General features: G+C 40.2%; 1 protein-coding gene across 1 annotated transcript in view; it reads right to left on the bottom strand.

Moving 5' to 3' along the window:
* The window catches only part of LOC126106365 (uncharacterized), a 109,334-nt gene that overhangs the window by 13,580 nt on the left and 76,318 nt on the right, over positions 1–19,436 (bottom strand). The window contains exons 8-10 of the mRNA XM_049912628.1: positions 11,533–11,716; positions 6,205–6,527; positions 3,624–3,785 (exon numbers count right to left, since the gene is read on the bottom strand). Coding sequence (XP_049768585.1) covers positions 3,624–3,785; positions 6,205–6,527; positions 11,533–11,716 — 669 coding nt within the window. The remainder of the gene's footprint in view (positions 1–3,623; positions 3,786–6,204; positions 6,528–11,532; positions 11,717–19,436) is intronic.

Raw genomic sequence — 19,436 nt, 5'->3', positions numbered from 1 at the left:
GTGATTGATTCCCTTGGTTTTAACACCTCATAGTACACGATGCTGAGTTGGTCCCACCAAATGCAGAGCATGATCTTGGAGCCGTGAATATTCGGTTTGGTCATCAACATGGAAGCACAGCTGGGATATCCCCATGATTTTTTGCATTTAGGGTTATCATAATGAACCCATTTTTCGCTCCCAGTCACAATGTGATGCAGAAATCCCTTCTTCCATTTTTGCCTCTGACGCAACTGTTCACATAAGCACAAACGCCATACAATGTCTCTTAGTTTCAGCTCACACGGGACCCAAGTTCCTTCTTTCTGAATTATGCCCATAGTCTTGAGATGTTTTGAAATGGCTTGCTGTGTGACTCCCACTAATTGTGCCAATTCTTCCTGAGTTTGACATTAGTCTTCACTCAGCAATGTCTTCAATTCTGGATCTTCGAAAACATTCTCTCTTCCACCACTATGCCGGTGTACAACATTAAAATCACCATTCTTGAAGCGTTGTAACCACTCATAACATGATCTTTCACTAATAGCATCCTTAATATATGTACTTGAGAGCATTTGATGAGACTTCGCTGCTCTTTTCTTCATACTGAAACAAAACAATAATACCTCCCGCAAATGATGAAAATGAGGCTCACTGACATTTTCAATCAGCAGCAACTTTATAATGCAGACACAAATCGACTAATGTTTGAATGAGGTTATGTTGCCGAGATCCAAGCTAACTGCCTGACATCTGCTATCTGCTTCTTTTGGCCACTACTTACTGTTGTCACCACCTATCGGCAAATGGCAGAAGCAAAGTTGTACACCTTGTAATATTTGGAAAGGAAACTTTCTGAAGTCCTAAAAACTAATTGTCAGAAATAAAACAATGAAAAAATCCACACTCAAATACAACAATATGAAATATGATAGGTGGTTACTCTCCACAAAGAGGAGGTGCTGAGTGGCAGACAAGTACATGAAAATGAGACTGCTCAATATTGTCAGCTATGGAACAAAGTATTTCATCAGAGGTAGACAAAACACACATTCACACATGCATAACTCTTGCACATGTGGCTGCTGTCATCTCCAGGCAATAAGGCCTGACTGTATGTTTGAATTATGCATACGTGAATATGCTTGTTTTTTGTCTTCATCTGATTAAGGGCTTTGTCCGATAACTGATATTTATGGACAGGAAAATTTTGTGAAAATGATAACTTAAAAAATAATGCAAAATTAGTGGTTTTTTGCATAATAGCATGTGATAATAGTTACTGAATGCTGAAACCACATTTTGACTTCATTTTTTCACGTAAATGACAATTTATATAGCTCACAACCAACTATCAAATGACATCAAAAACTGCACCAAATCTGGCAGGGAGGTGAAAAAAACAACAGAAACACTGAAATTGGCAAAAAATACCAAAAGTGACAAAAAATTAAACCAAATTTGGTAAAAAAAAACAACAAATCTGGCAAAAAAGCATGACCAAATATGCAAAAAAAGTGACACCAATGTGGCAAAAAAGTAACAATGAATCTGGCATACAAAACATGGAAAGTGAAAAAAAATCACATAGAAACTGGAAACAAAAACATTGAAGAGGGTAAAAACCCTAATAGCGGAGCTGGCAAAAAATGCAAAATTGGCAAAAACACAAAATTTGGGAAAAAAGGCAACATTTGCAAAAACCCTAATTTGGCAAAAAATAGCACTGTAATAGACAAAAGGTAACATAAAAAATAACACTCAGTTTGGCTTAAAGATAATACCAAATATGTCATAGAGATAACACTGAAATTGGCAAAAAATAATACCAACACCGACACAAAATATCACCAAATTTGTTAACAAAAATATCACTGAATTTAGCAAAAAATAATACTGAAACTTGTAACAAACATAGAAATTGCCAAAAAATGCAATTGGCAACAAAATAACACTGAAATTGGCAAAAAAGAGCAACAAATTTGGCAAAAACTAACACCAAATTTCGCCAAAAAATAAAACGATTTTTTTTTCCAGTTCCTACTGATCATATTGTGTACTCTTCTTTCTATGTGTCTGTCTGGCACTCAACACTTGCTCCTTGTGGTGAGAAGCAATCTATTCTATTTCATATTGTTGGATTCTCAGAAAGAAAATGGATGCAGAAAGCATAGCATAAGTATATTTATCCTAGAGATACGGAAGAGAATGACAAAGTAACCACAACCTTTTTTTGGTCCACCTTATGTACTGAATTTGGGCATCCATATTGCCTAATGGTAAGCCACCCCCTTCATCCCCCCCCCTTTCCCGCCAATAATCCTGCCAAGTGTCTAAGTATCTTAACATTTTGTAGAAGTGTAATACATTTTACACATCATATTACACATTCTGCCAGTCATAACTTGGAACCAAAGACAGGCAGTCAATTTTGAAAATGTCTTCATTCCAGCATATGTCGCTCAGTAAGTAATAACGTGCTGTCTTATTGGAGACACTGTAGAAATTCACAGATTAGGTGACAACATTTTATATTCCAGGTATGAAGACCACCATATCGCACCTCTAAATGGCAGACTGTCTGTTTCACACATTTTAATTAGCTTTGTTGTTTCTAACCATTGGTTCCACCACTGACTATTGACTTTGCTCAATAATTATGTAGAAAACATCTGGGAAATGCAGTTCTGTCACAAGGTTTAGCTGAGAACATAACAAAGGTGTGCTATCCAGCAATTCATTCCACTCAGTGCTAACATATATAGAGCACACAACAAAATGACACTAGCATGCCCTCACTGCAGAAATTGTAACAACATTTAATGGGTGTCAAATTGATTTTTCGGTCACGAGATTTAAAAGCTCCAAAAAGACAACCTTTCCTTATGTACAGAAGAAATATGTGATAAAAATGGTCATCCTTATAACAACAAAACCAGTAAATATCACACAACTGTTTTAACCCATCATAACCCACTATAAAACTGTAATAATTGTCGATGTAATTTTTGTACAGTTTGTGATATTTTCGTGGTATGGGATTTTATTTTGCAAGATATTTGTCTCTTCATTTACTGTCACAAGATGCTATCCATTAGTTTATTTCGCAGTTTTTGTGATGTGGGATTTCAGTTTGATCATTTATATTTTCTACAAGCAAGTTTTACAAAATTAACGTGTGTGTTGTTCTGTCACATCCAAATCAGTGAAGAGACAATCTGTATAGACACGTCATACAAATTTTTGATAATTTAAAGAATGGAAACTCGAGGTTGGAGTATCAACAATATGAGGAAAAGGACAGATTGCTACTCATCGTAAAGATGACACACTGAGTTGCAGACAGGCACAGCGAAACGACTGTTACACATTATAGCTTTCAGCCAAAGTCTTCTTCAGCAAAGAAAACACACACACATTCACACAAGCGTGGGCACCTCATGTACACACGACTGCTACTACCAGCAGCTCCAACCGGAATTATCTAATACAAAGATTTTCGAATCCCAGTTATCATAAATATAGCCTGTTTATTAAGTCTGGCTGGTAAACTACATTACCGAAAGAAGACGAAAATTCACAGGCTCTCTCTCTGTGTCTGTCTCTGTCTCCTCGCCTCTCCTATCTGCCTCTCTACTCACCTGGACGACATCGCGCAGCTGCGTCGTGGAGTCGACGGCGCGGGCTACCCTCTCGATGTGCCGGAGTGCCAGCCGGCACTGCCGCTTGATGCCGCCCTCTATGAGCTGCATCGTTCCTGGCACCAGGCCAATCTGGCCTGCCATGTACATAATATCACCAACCTGTGAAATGGTATCACATGAAGACTCATGTTACGTACAAGTGATTTTGTTTTTGTAAAAAGGCATACAGTAAAGCTGTCTTCAATCTGAAGGTCAGACAAAATGTTATTGTGCTGTGCTAGTCGTGGTTCTGTTGGAGAAAGTATGCACTTATACAAGGGAGCAACTCTTTTAGCCTGAACTTTGGACAAGTGTTTGTAATTTTAATGTTAATAATTTCAGTAAAGACAGATATTTTTTGTGTGATATGCAGTTTGAGGTAAAGTCTTCAGCAGCACGAATGGCACCATGTGGCCACAGTATACGTAAACACTGTGGCATACCAAATTACAACCGTGGCATTGGAGTCAGCCACTAAATGTGTTCTAGAGCCCTGCCAAGCACAACACTCAAGAGATAAAAAATATTAATGAACTGCCTATGTTCAGTTTTTTTTTAATTTTTTTTTTAATTGTCCAATTGGATTGGTGAGTTTAAAGAAAAAAGAAAGACAATGCTGATTGCACTATGGCCTTTGAATGATCAAAGCTGTACTGTAAACAATGGAAGAAGTCCAAGTGACCTTTTGATCGATCAACAAGCACATAAACAAGACTGAAACCAATGGTAAGCTTACACACAAATTCCCAGTTCAGAGCTTGTAAATATATAGTTACTTAGTTTTATGTTCCATGGATTGTATGTGTGATTAATCATAAGAATGTGGAATGAGTCATTTTACATTCACATTACATGTTCATAGGTAAATATGCCCAAACACATGGACCACTTAGAACTTTATTATTACACATGTAAATTATCATCTCCTATCCACCGCCTTCTAGATAGCACATAAACAGAAATTCTTTTACGGAGTTTAACTTTGCTGTCTGTCAGACATCTTATGTAAGTGGGTAAGTGATCAGAAATTTTGGTGGCAGCATTGTGCACCCCTTTTTGTGCTAAGGACATTCTTACAGTGGAACAATTAAAGTAATTTTTTCTTCTGGTATTGTAATTATATACTTAATTGTTCCTTTTGAACTACAATGGGTTACAACAAACTTCATGAGCGAATAGACGAGGTTAGTATGAAATTATGGATTACCAGTGCGTGGGAGAGAAGGAAAAGTGTTTTATTGAAGAAGAGTTTTTTCTTGCGCTTATCAGTTTAGCAGTAGTCATTTGAAATATTCTGTGAAAGAGAAATTGAAACAGGGAAATATAGAGCTTGCTATTATTCTGGGAGGACATACTTCACAACTGCAACCTCCTGACATCTCGATAAACAAACATTTAAAGTGTATATGAGAGAACAAATGGATGGTGCATGAAACCCACATGAATTTACACCAAAGGGAGCTTTAATATGACCTACAATCAAACATGTGTCTCAGTGGACAAAACAGTCGTGGTCTAGAGTGAGAGAAGACATTATTGTTAGATATTTCAAGAAGTGTGGCATAAGTAATGCTCTTTACAACCTAATAATAAAAATGGTAAAAATGTTACTTAAAAAAATTGTTTAAAAATTAAGGTATATCTTACAGTCCATAGTATCTTATAGCCCATAAAATTAGGTACTTGCTAAGGCCACATTGTTTCTCTCTGCATTTGCAAGTTATGAATCTCCAGTTCAGTAGAATTACACTCAGTCATTTCCAAAACACTTGAAAATTCTGTTATGAATAAATGGTCTGTACTCCAGATTCCAGGGAGTAGCTGCCCCCCCTCCCCCCTCCCCGCCCCATTTTCCCAACTCTTGGATGTCTTTAGTTGTTCCAAAACCACTGCTCAATGGCTGGCATTCTCTGCATTGCAGCAGGACCTTCCCATGAAATTTCAATCACTAACTTTCTCCTCACATTATGAAAATATTTTGTTGATCTACAGGAGAAATGATCATCTAATAAAATGAGAGAAATCAGAGCACACACGGAAAGATTTAAGCGTTCGTGGAACCCACACGTTGCTCAAAAGTGTAATGGTAGAGAAGTAGCTTAAAAGTGGTTCGATGAGCTGTCTGCTAGGCAGTTAATTGTGAATTGCACAGTAATGACGCAGATGTACAATATGACAGGCTCTTCAAAATTTGAAACTCAATTTCTTGAATACACTTCATAAGTACGTTGTACTACTGCATCATTATTTACATCTAAGTATTTACAGCAGTTGTGTGAAAGATAAGCAAAATCGGTGACCTGTCAGATGAACGCTTCTCTTATGAGAGAGTGGATAGTGGCATCACAGAATTGTGTAAAGATAAGTTGGTCTTCAGTTCAACATATCTCAGCAAAAACTGCTGCAAACTGAAGCAGTCCCAGCAAATGTATATCTACTTTCTAGCGTCTTAACAACGAAGTGCCCAAGACGATTTATTAACGTCGGCTCATTCCCTTGCACTCGCACTGCCCCTACGGTCGTGCCGCACCCCACTCACCCGCACGGCCTGGCTGTAGGGCCCGATGTTGGCGGGCGCCCAGTGCGAGACACCCTGCACGTGCAGCTGCCGCCGCCCCAGCCAGCACTTGCCATCCCCCGCACCAGGGTCCACGCAGCCGTCCTCTCCTGGGCCCCCCGCGCGGTGCGCCGTGGCCTCCAGTGACACTGGCGCCCCCTCCCGCAGGGGGCACTGCACGCACACCCGCGCCGGGGGGTCCGGCCCGGGGAAAGCGATGGCGTACTCTCCGTTAGCAGCCGGGTACTGCGACATGTCGCGCAGGTACAGGGTCACCGACACGACGTCACTAAGTGGCACCAGACCTGCGATTCGAAACTGAGAAACGTTAATCGGATTGCTGAGACAGACATATCTGGCAATGAGAGAATGCCAAAGCATTTCTTTCTGATTCTATACTACTTCACAGGACATATGAGAAGTACAAAGATTATCCCAAAAGTAAGAAATATTCCTTTATATAAAACCATTTATTTTCCATAATATTTACATCATTTCAAATGTTGAACGTTCATCTATTTTTCTGCATAATCACAATTTCATTCAATGCATGTTTGTAGATACTGTGAAAGTTTTGGTACATGCATGTCATACCAACTTGCCACCATGTCCTTAATGAAGCAATGAACCTCACTTTTCAGCTCATCCTCAAAACTGAATCGCCTTCACGCCAATTGTTCTGTCAACTTAGGGAAGAGGTGGTAGTCACTGGGTGCCAAGACTACACTATAGGTTGGGCAATGACAATCCGTTCAAACTTTTGCTGGAGAGTGACAGACGGGCGGAGATGTGGGTGAGCACTGGGATGAAGAATACTTACAACCTTGCTCGATGTTCCTCTTCTTCAATTCTGATTTGTTCATCAGAGTTTTTTCTGTGTTTCACAGTACCTGTCAGCATTTATTGTGGTCCCAATAGGAATATGGTCAACAAACAATACTCCCTTTCAATTCCAAAACAACTTTATTGACAGACTGCGTTTCTTTGAATTTTCCTGGCACGGTTGAAGAGGAATGTTGGCATTCGCATAACTGCAGTTTGGTCTTATGTGTTAAATGCAGTGCCTCAGTTTCATCAAATGTGACAATTGAGTCCAAAAGTTCGACCTTTTTGTCTGCCTCATGGCTAATAAATTTGTGGGAAGAACCAACTAGTGGCCATTTGCGGTCTGCCATCAGCACTCACAGTACTTGTCTTGCACACGCCTTTCAATATTGTGATTTTGCCATTAAAATCCTGTGAATGGTGATATGGAAACCAAAATTCAGCTATCATCAAGAGCGATCTGCTGGTCTGCTCAAACTTCGTGACTGTCTCATCAGAAATTGATCGTTACCTGCTGTTTTGTCCAGTGTAAGTTTCAGTATGGCCAGCTGTAAATTCTCTACACCACTTGTGGACATTTTTTACACCCATATAGGACTCTCCATCAATTAGTGATAAATTTCAATTTGTTCAACATCTTTTGTGTAAAAAAACTGAATAACTATGTGAACTTTGAACTTGGTGGTACTGTCCAATGAGAGCTCCATTCTCTACAGCTGCCAAGTCAAGAGTGAATGTCCCAGTAAGACTAAGACATCTGCATGCTTATTTAGGAATGTAGGAACGTCAGACACAACAGTGTGGTCAACAGCTGCTTCAATAGTTTCTCTGCATCCTCAGTGCTTTACAGATCTTCCTTTTGTTATTACCATTCTAACAGGCATGTTTATGCATAAATGTTTATACGGTTAGGATGGCATATCCAGCATGGTTACTAAGACGTGCTTAAAATATCTCTGAAAACCTCTTACCTATCTCATAGAATTCAGTACTACATGAAACATATCCAACTGCCCTAAAAATGTTGGGGTCAGGATGACTTATAATAAGGGAAATAAGGAACAAGTCCCAAACTGTTGACCAATATAATTAATCCTCGCCTTCAGTACGATATCTGAATGGGTTACCCTGTCTGATTAAATTATAAGAAAAAAATAAATTTGGCAACATATGCGCCATCACTATTCATAGTTTGTACTTCACATGTCTAAATCACATAATTTTTTTCCGTAATGGTATCAGATTAGCTTCCATGTTGTTATAACTGGGAGGGGAGAGAGGGAGGGAAGGAAGGAAGGAAGGAAGGAAGGGAGAAAAGGGAGAGAGAGAGAGAGAGAGAGAGAGAGAGAGAGAGAGAGTTGGCTGGATCAGTACTTAACATTTGCCCATTTTCAGTTGATTTTTCATTCTTTAATTACATGTGCAGTATGTTCACAGATAAGGCAGGCTAGTCACAGAGAATACTTTTGTCACAGAGTATACATTCAGAGCATTGAGCAGTGTCAGTTTATGTGTCTCAAATAGATTCCTGTTTACTTCTTTGTAGAGATTAATGGTGCTCATACCATTTTTGGCACTTTACGCACTGTCAATACCACTTCTGGACCTCTATCTTGTGCAGAAAATGGTAATATTTTTATTTCAGAACTTGTAATACTGAATTACCTACTGAAAGATTTGCTGATGACACTGTCATTCTGTCAGAGACAATAATGGACTTCAGTCAAATGGAATGTGTAGTATCTTGGTAAGAGGTTATAATATGAATATCTACATAACTGAAATAAGGATAATGCAATACACTCAATCAAAACAGGTGATGCTCAGGGAATTAGATTAGAAAATGAGACACTGAAAGTTGTACACAAATTTTGCTACTCTAGAGGATATAACACATGTACTTGCAACAGCAAGAAAAGATTTCTGAAAAAGAGAAATATGTAACACTGAAGTGTTAGTGGGTCTTTGCCAAAGATGTATGTATGGAGTCATCTGCTGCTGTAGCTAAGTGATCAGTGTAGATGGCTGCGGTGCGGAGGATCCGGGATCAATTCCCGGTACTGATGAGGATTTTTCCTGAGTGCAAGGATTGGTTTGGAGTGCACTCAGCCTCATGATGACAATTTAGGAGCTACACGGCCAAGTAGTAGTGCCTCCATGGTCTGGAAAGTCTGAAAAATGGCCAGGAGAGCAGTGTGCTGACCACATGCCCCTCCGTATCACACCAGCATAACACCACGTGGCAGAAAATAACACAGTGATCGGTATATATCTCCCTCGGGTCCTCACGGTGTGGACAAAGAGCTTATTTTATATGCCTGGAGAGTAGCCTTACACAGAAGTGAAACGTGATGCTGCAGAAGAATGGTGAAGCTTAGATAGATAAATCAGATAACTAATGAAGTAGTACTGAAATAAGTCATGCAGAAAGGAGCTTTATGAGACAATTTGACAGCAAGAAGGGATTGATTGACAGGACACACCCTGAACCCTTAAAGAATATTCAACTTTGCATTGGAGGGAAGCATGGTGGATACAAATTTGTAGGGGGAGACCAAAGCTCGACTGTGAGTAGATTCAGCTGGACGGATAGTTATGGAGACATGGGAGGTGCTTGCACAGGATACGCTAGCACGGAGAGCTGCATAAAACCAGGCTTTGAGCTGAAGACCGTAGCAAGGACACACAATCAGAGATAATCTAACTGCTACAATTTACCTTTTTCCTTTTTGTGCACTATCTTTTCTTAAATGAGAAAAACAGTACAGAAATAGCAGTAACTCAGGAACAGGCATATGGCTGAACATTTTGTTACTACAAAAGTGCAGCATAAAACTACCAAACACTTACTAATGGCACTGCAATACATTAGCTACATTAGAAAACTAACTGTTTGAGAGTAAGACTCCAACGGAGGGGTGGGGGAGGGGGAGGGGGCAGGGGTCACTGGCAGATTGGGAGTAGGACAAACATTATGGTGACATGGTGCTACTACATTGAAAGAGTAATTTCCACCCACAAGATAGCAAGGACAACTGCAAGGGTAGGCATAATAAGACAAATGAAGTAAGAAAGCAAGTAAAAATTTTTAGCACAAGAAGTTACTCAATTTCTCAATATATTCTCCACCCGTGGCTAAAGATTTGATCCAAAAAGCTTCCAATTTTTTTCCTCCATATCAGAAAAACTATTCAAAATTCACATTGATGGCAGAAAACTCTTTCTCATTTGATGCAAATCTCTTCCCACAACATTGAATTTGCAAGATGAGGAATAGAAATAAGTCCTGTGAAGGTAAATATAGGAAATCGGGCCAATAGGAAACTTAGAAGCTCAAATTGTGCACTTTTGCTGTTGTGACAGTTACAGAGTGGGATACTGAGTTGTCCTGGTCTGACATCATCTTGTTGCAGGCCTATCTTCACCCCTTTTCATTCAATTCTTGTTCCAAATAACCCTTCAGTGATGTAAAAAAGTCTCCAAGTATTCCTGTGTCCTTTTCCGTGTAAGGACCCAGGTTCCCCCCAACAGTCACGAATCAAAGCAAAATGTCACGCTGGCTGCAGTTAAACATCACCAAACGTCTTGCTGAATCACTCGTCCAGATTCATTTCTGAATCTCTCTCAGCAGTTTCACCTTACAAGTCTTCTCATCCAGGCGTCACTGGCCTGGAAGACACTCACCAGCCGCTATGTGCTGTACAGAGGGGAGTATGGTCAGTACACCACTCTCCTGGTCATTTTATTGACTTTCCAGACCTTGAAGCTCCTACTTCACAATCGAGTAGCTCCTCACTTGGTAGCAAGAGGCCAAGTGCAGTCTATACCAGTCTTCCTGTTGAAGAAAAATCCTAGGCAGTACCGGGAATTGAACCTGTGTCATCTGCACGGTACCCGCCTACACTTATCACGCTGCTACAGGTAAAGCTTCAAATTATAATTCCTCAAATTTCTCCAACGAGCTCTGTTAGGTCTCAACTGGGTAGCTGGAGTACTTTGCATCTTCACTGCTTTTGCTGTCATGTTCAAGCTGATTAATGCTACAATAAATTGTCTTCTGAGCTGGTGCAGCGGCGCTACGAACTTAATCCGGCTCAGTTTCCACGTGCTTGACAGCATAGCCAGTTAACAGCAACACACAACTCGTTTTCCTCCAACCTAATGAAAAAACACTACAGTTTTTTAAGCATGTCTTTGGAAGGTGAATTATGTAGGTTGGTAGCAGGAGTGGAACCAACATCAAATCCTGCAATACTTCACAATTTATGCTCAACATTCTTGGTTTACTTTTACTATTGCAGTAAATTTTGCTAATGTGACCCTCTCCTTTCAGTCATCCAAAAGAAATGTCTGAACTTCCCAGCTTCAGCCTCCCTGTAGAATTTTACAGGTCACAGAACAACAGTTCTGTCAAAAGGAAAAGGATAAAGGGTGGAGGATAGAGCTGATGCCATTAGGAATTTGTAATTCGAGTACTGTACCTACTCTGGAGCTGATCGAGGGCATCCCTCATGGCTGCAGAAGTGTTCTTCCCGTGGCCCTCCACACCTGCCACCCAAGTCCACCCTGCCTCATCAGTTGCAGACAGTGGCAGGTAGGTCTGCGTAGATTCGTCAATCCCCTCACTGTAGCTGCTATCTGCATCACTGTCGTCAAGTGGAATTTTTTCCTGTCAGCCCCACCAGAAGTAAGACACAAATTAATACATAAGCTCTTGAATCTCATAAATCAGACAGATACAGTGTGTGTGTGTGTGTGTGTGTGTGTGTGTGTGTGTGTGTGTGTGTGTGTGTAGTTTACCACCAGCACAAGTCTGGAAATCCTGGAGCAATTTCAGCCAAGCATGGCATACATATGATCTACCTGGGAACCTGCCTCCAACAAGTCAGCCATTTTGTACATATTATGCAGGCAATTACATAACTAGATGTAATGGATACTGCTCTTGTAATAACAATAATAATAATAATGATGACAGTAACCATTGGGGTAGATTCCTGACAATGCATAATCAAAGGTATGATAGGATATCATGACGAAATAAACATTCATGTGCATATCGCAAATACAGTGTACATTATTCAAAGCACGTATAGCACGGTATGACCTCACTCTGATTTGCACATGAACAAACCACGATTTTACCACAGTGTCTTATTATATCTTGATTATACAGGATTATTCAGCTGCTCTACCAATGTCATTTTACGCACTCCACAATGTTATCTCTGGCCTTCAAAAACCTGGTGCAAGATTTTCATATTCTCTCCCTCACTACGTGCAAACCATTAGTCTTAGAGAAAAAGGAACAGATCCTTTTTGTAGGAGATTAGTGTACTTACATTTTGTACTGGGATATGTTTTTGCTAGAGGCCACAGTTTGAGTTCCTGAAGAAAAACATACACAAGTTACTTCAAATACACCCCTGCTCCCCTACTCATCCCCCACCAGTCAGGATTTATAGTATGTCGTTTATGGTAGTCTTTCTTACCAAAGTCAAAAATTTGCAACTGCATTAAATTCTTCCCACATTTAACCTTCTTAGGTCTTCATTAACTGGCCTTATTATGTGCCACTGGCTTAGTACAGCACTTACAAATTGTAAAACTGATGTTTATGTAAATTTTACCTAACAATTTTGTGAATTTTAACTGCATAAAATAAACAATTACATCATTGTATTTGTTAGGCTTTCTGACTACAATACTACTACGTTTGTAAGGTTTAAGTTAATAGCTTGTTTATTTGTCTTTGGAACAAAATACATCACTGATTCTGCATATCAAGGATCTGACAGTTTGTCAGTATGTTTGTGGAGGTAAGTGGCATTCGATGTCTATGCACAGATCAAGTAATTCACGTAAATAAGAGACTGCTCATTTGTGCATGCGGTGATGGCACCTGATAGTGCTCAAGATGAGTTCCCTAGGATTTACATCAGACAAATTTGGGTGCCGAGACATCGACACGAAATCACTATAAGGCTCCTAAAACCACTGTAACGTGGTTCTGGCTCTGAGACACGGACAGTTACACTGCTGAAAGATGACATCACCATCAGGGAAGACATTAAGCATGTAGGATGCAGCTGGTTTGCAGCTGTCAGTATGTCTTCGATTACTACCATAGGTCCCGTGCAAGCGCAAGAGAATGTCTGCCGTAGCATAATACTGCTCTCACCAGCCTGCATCTGTGGTGCGCTGCACATTTTGAGCCACCATTTACCTCAATGGCGGCGTTTGCGGAGATGACCATCCACCTAGTGTAGGAAAAATGTGACTCACCCAAAGAGCTGACATGTCTCCATTGAGTGATAGCTGAATCCTGATGGTCCTGTGCCCGCTGCAATCCTAACTGACGAGGACATCGGGTCAAGATGTAAACACGTAAGGGTGGTCTGCTGTGAAGCTCCACGTTCAACAATGTACAATGAACTGTGTGCTCCGAAACATTTGTGTGTGCACCAGCAGTGTGGTCTTTCGGCAGAGATGCCACAGATCACCATCTATCCTCCTTTACAGAGCAGACAAACCTCTACGCTCTGTGAAGAGCCATCAATGTCCAATCATTCAGCACCTAGTGGTAGTTTCACTGTCCTCCTACCTCTTTTGGTAGATGCTCATGACAGTAGCACATAAACATTAGACCAGCTTCACAATTTTCGAGGTACTTGTTCACACATTTTACATAAAAATAATCTGCCCTTTGACAAAGTCGCTTATCTCAAAGAATTTCTCCATTTGCAGCCCAAGCTTCACTCGGTTGATCTCCCATCTGTCTCTGCTGTGCTTTCATACTTTTCATAGAGCACCATGTGCCCACAGCATCCAACCTCACAGTGGGCAGTGGTCATAATATTTTAGCTTATCAGTGTAGTTTGAACATAGTGAGCAAGAAAACATAAAAATCTCACCTGTAGGTTCGCAAGGTCAGATGTAACACTGCAGGTTGCATAAAATGACATCAGTAGGGGCAGCTTAATCACACTGCTTGTTATTATTGTTGTTACTTTCTGAAAAACATGGTTAATTGTAGAGATACAAGAGTATTGTGAAAGACTAGCAGAAAGAAAATGATGAGACTAGTATGCAAGTATATGCAGACTTCTAGCCTCTCACCTTAGCCCAGTGGGCTAACACCACTGTTCCACAGCTGGTGCTCTTGTACAGTATTCGGCAGGCTCGTAAAACTTGGAACCTCAATTTCTCAAAAATGCCCATTGTAATAGAACAGCATTTGTTACATTTGTCACTACATACTGCAATCCTGTGACAGAGGAGCAAATTCAGTAAGCCATCATGTGAACGCTTCCCGTATTAGTACTAGACGACAATTACCGTGAAGGATAATACAGTCATTCCTCATCTATTTGCAAAAGTGAGGTGAGAAATGGTGGAATTTACACATAACTCTGCTACACTGGGAACAATTTCAACTAAATTTGGTATAAATATGACTTACTGTATGAAAAAGGTACTTTTGGACTGGGACACTGCTAACATTCTCAGGATGACAGTAAGGGTGTGGGAGGGAAGGGGTTGATGTGCAAGCATAACTCTGCAATGTCTGGAGCAGTTATAGCAAATCTGATATACATGCGGCTTACTTTCTATGAAAAATCAACATGGAGGCAAGGTGCCATTATTATTGCTATGAGTGAATATGGGGTGGAATACAGGTAATGTAAAAATAATTGAAAACAAACAATATTAGTGTCACATTCAACATTTTTGTGGTCCCCAGGCAGGCTGGTGATTCTCACAATGCAGTTTCACCTTGAAAAGTGTGAGAAGGGTGTGGAAACTGAGTAATGTGTAAAAGTAATAGAACGTAACTGACTATCCTGTCAAATCTACAATTTCTGGGATCAGTAGGCCAGACAATGACAGTTATGACGATGTTTCACCCTTAATAGGATTGGGATAAATAAGAAACTAGAAAACAGCATCAAAATTTATGAGGTACAGATTTACTACCCAATAGTGATGCTTGAAATTTGTGGTGGACTAGGACTCGAACCCGGATTTCCTGCTTATCGCAAGCGGTCACCTAATACACTTCGACACAGTGTACACTCCACAGACCGATACATACTTCTGTACATCACACTGTCTAAATCCTCATATCTTAGCCCACTAAAACAGCATGTAACCATGTAGTTATTTTGTAATTCTAAAATAATGAAACCTTATTGTTAGTATATCATGGCTGCAACAGATCATAATGAAATTCAGAGAGTATGCACTCATTATAAAAAAAAAACAGTTGGTAGTGTCTGATTAATTTATGGTCAATAAATGTTTCCCAACTGACAGTCTACATTCAACAAATAATTATCATGGAGACACACTGCCTCATTGATTCAGACATCATATTCTGTAGGTCCTATGATGAAAGAGAATCCTTAGAGATATGGAAACACTCAGCACTCCCATCTGCCACCCAAATAAGTGAATGATCAATATTATTATTATTATTATTATTATTATTATTATTATTTAGTCATGACAGACTTCAACTGAAACCAGAATGTGAGCACCTGTGAATGAATGTTGATGCCATCTGATATGGATTGTGTGAAACAATATATCAATGCTGAGTGTCGGTCACAGGGAGGTGGTAATAAAACACATCTGTTTTTATGAAGATTATGCAGGTATATAAAGTAACATATAAGTTTATAAAATTTTGTGATTAACACTATTACAACATAACACATCTATCTGCAAGGCTGGGGGGGTGAGAAAGTGACAAAATGTATGCATAACTCAGGCACAGTGTGTATGTGTGTGTGTGTGTGTGTGTGTGTGTGTGACCCAAGTGGTTATTTTGATTATGGCTGCAACAATACTTTTGCCAACTGAGGGAAGAATTTAATACTGCACTGCAATGTTGGTACAATGCCAAGATTTTAATATAAGTATTAAAAAAATTGTTTCTTTGTTTGTATTGTGTTTGCCATTGCTCCCAAATCCTAAAATACAGCTGTGTGTTTGTAGTAACCACAACAAGACAAACAACTGTTTGGAATGCAACTTTGGCAGGTGGTCATATCAGAATCTTGACTGTAATGAGAAACAGATAAGTGGAGCTATTCACTTCAGGTCAGAATGTTCATTAGTATAAACACATTCTGTAACAAGTAAATAACAAAAGAGTCCAGCAGAAACAGTTCTCAGAGGAATATTTGTCAAGAGACACACTAGAAACTATCTGAAGATCACCCCAGAGTAGAAGGATTCAGTTCCAGTGCAACTAGTCAGTTGACATGCATGAGGGAAAGTCAATTATTATCCGCAATTTAGTTATATTTTTGTTTATTTTGGTAGTACTATCATTTTACATTGATGACGCATGCTTTGTTATTTGTTGTTACACCTCTGCAATTTTCAAGCTGCTACGTTAGTTTCGTTATCGCTGCCGTGCTGTTAATCATGGCTGCCCCACTGTCTATTTGCACCAAAGAAAAGCAACGTTCAGTGATCCATTTTTTGTGGTCGGGAGGTGTATCAGGTGCTGAAATTCATTGAAGACTTTCGGTACAGTACGGGAACAGCGTTTTGCTACAACGGAGTGTCTACGAATGGATTGAAAAGTTCCGAAATGGTCGCACAAGTGTTACGATGAAGGAGCCGGACGACCATTTACCACCACAAAAGAAGGAACCATTGAGCGTTCACGTGAAATGATTCTCTTAGACAGACGATTAACTAGTGACGAAGTGCCACATCATTTGAAAATTAGTCACAGTTCTGCCTATGAAATCATCTACAACAGACTTGGGTTTCATAAAGTTTGTGCAAGATGGGTCCCGAAACAACTCACACAGTTGCATAAACAAACGTGCTCGGACATCTGCAAAAAGCATTTGAATCACTATGGTAACGAAGGGGACAACTTCTTAGACAGGATCATTACTGGTGATGAAACACGGATCTATCATTACGAGCCAGAGAGTAAATGGCAGAGTTGGAATGGAAACATTCAAATTCGCCATGCAAGAAAAGTTCAAGACCCAACCTTCCACAGGAAAAGTGATGCTTACGGTTTTTTGGGACACACAAGGTCCAGTACTGGAACATTTTGGGGAAAGGGGCACAACAATAAACAGTGTACATTACAGTAAGATGCTTACTGCCAGGCTAAAGCCTACAATTCGAAGAAGCAAATGCTGAGGATTGCTGTTAAAAGGTGTCGTGTTGTTGTACGACAATGCCCGTCCGCATACTGCTGTCCACACTGCTGAAACACACCAGAAATTCAAATTTGAAGTATTGGATCATCTTCCATATAGTCCCGATCTTGCCCCTTCTGACTGTCACTTATTTGGTCCACTCAAACAGGCATTAAGGGGCTGTAGATTTGCCTCGGACGAAGAAGGGAAAGAAGCAGTGCATTCTTGGCTTGCAGCTCAACTGAGAACCTTCTTTTATGAGGGCACCGGGAAGCTTGTACAATGATGGACCAAGTGCATTGAAACGCAAGGTGACTATGTCAAAAAATGATGTTCTTGTAAGTTTCCTACTTGATTACAATAAAATTTTATAACTACTTTGCAGATAATAATTGACTTACCCTTGTACTTCATAAGTAAAGTTCCTTATAAGTATGAGGGGGTGGAGACCACAAATCTGGGATCCATCGTACTCAACATGTGCTAAACAATCAACACTGCAGAGTCCACTTGTAAAGGCAGTTGGATAACAGCAGAGTGGCTGGCAGCTAGCCATTTATTTGGCTCTCTAAGGACACCCATGTGACCGGTCTACTACAGTGGCTGTGTTCCCACCTGAGACACCCTCACCAGATGCGTGCAACATTACACATATTGTCACATTGTAACTACAATTTGAAATGGTAACCCACAGCAAGCTGGAAAGCTACGCTAACTGTTACTCCACACTACATGTGGCACAGTTTGTGGCACTATTGACACATTTGTATTGTTCATTTGCACATCCAGCAGGTTTACTGAAGTACACCCGTGCCTCCTCCAACCTGTGAACTGAGTTAGCTGGCCTATTTACGGGAAGCAGTACAGTCTAGGGTGGACCGTCAACCGTGGTGCAACATAGAGTTTTTTTACATTAACAAATTATTTCCAGAGGTGACAAAAATGAAAAGTGATGGGGAACAAATCCCAAGGCTAACTGAGGGTCAAACTTTGGACCTCAGGCTCTGTCATTTGACACATGACACGCCACATGTGTAGGGTGGAAAGCAAGATGAATAGAGAACTGCATCAAAGCAACCTCAGAGTTCATGACAAACAACAGAAACAGTTGTTTACCTCTTGTAACAATATAAGCCAGTTTAAAGAAATCATGGTTAGTTGTCACGCTGCGTACAGTGACTTCAGTGTCAACAAAAAATATCATTACAGACTATGTATACTGGAAAGTGACTGCAGGAATCTGACACCTTTCAAGAAGTCTCTGCAAGATGTGTACTCATCTCTTTCTTTCAATGTTCTTATTAACTGCTTATTCTGCACATATACTTTATTTACTACAGCTTCACTGCCCCAGAATATACTGTCACAGGATAACAGCAAGTGAAAGTACGCGAGGCAAGTCAACACTTTTTTCTTCCAAACAATACAGTGTGAGAGAGTTCAAATATCAGCAAATTGTGTCAAACTCGGCACCTTAACAAACTTATCGACAGCCTGCTTCTATCTTTGTTTAATTTCAGTTGAATACAAGTGAATTTCACATGTACACGCATGCCTGCTTGCACATGACTGTGCAACATGCATCAGTCAGCTATATTACATGCGCAAACAAAGTTGACACTCAGCGCAGTGGCTAATGGGAGTGACTATAAAGGCATTTCCCATTTAACTTGTGTGTACCTGTGTCTCTGTAAACTCACAGTCACCATTGTTGTGATCGTCTGGCTTATAGACATGCACATGCACATGCACATGCACATCCCACCTCCCCCGCCCTCCCCCTCACACACAATACAGAGAATACAGTATAACCCAACTTTTACGTTCCCGGAATTAAAGTTTTTCCGCCGTATACAATGACATTTAGCAGGGTAGCACGAGGCTGATCTTTCACCAGATGACTAAGTGGCTGCACAAGATAAAAAGAGTTCATGTAAGTGATAGAGACAGGGAGACAGTGTGTTACCAGTTCAATCTGTAGTTACAATGTGACAATACATCTAGTGAGGGAACACGGCCACTATCGTACACCTGCCCACTGCCAAACTGTGGCAAATCACAAATTTGAGCATCTTATTGTTAAACACACAATGCACCACAACACTGATGGCTTCAACAGCTGCTTCCCTACATGACCTGTTTGGATACTCACTCCCAGCACATGTTTCTTTTAACTACACAGATGGAAATTCCCCTCCAGCATATCCTGCACTA

Source organism: Schistocerca cancellata, chromosome 10, assembly GCF_023864275.1.
Source record: "Schistocerca cancellata isolate TAMUIC-IGC-003103 chromosome 10, iqSchCanc2.1, whole genome shotgun sequence".
Classification (NCBI taxonomy): Eukaryota; Metazoa; Arthropoda; class Insecta; order Orthoptera; family Acrididae; genus Schistocerca; species Schistocerca cancellata.
This window is presented reverse-complemented; position numbering and strand designations above follow the sequence as displayed.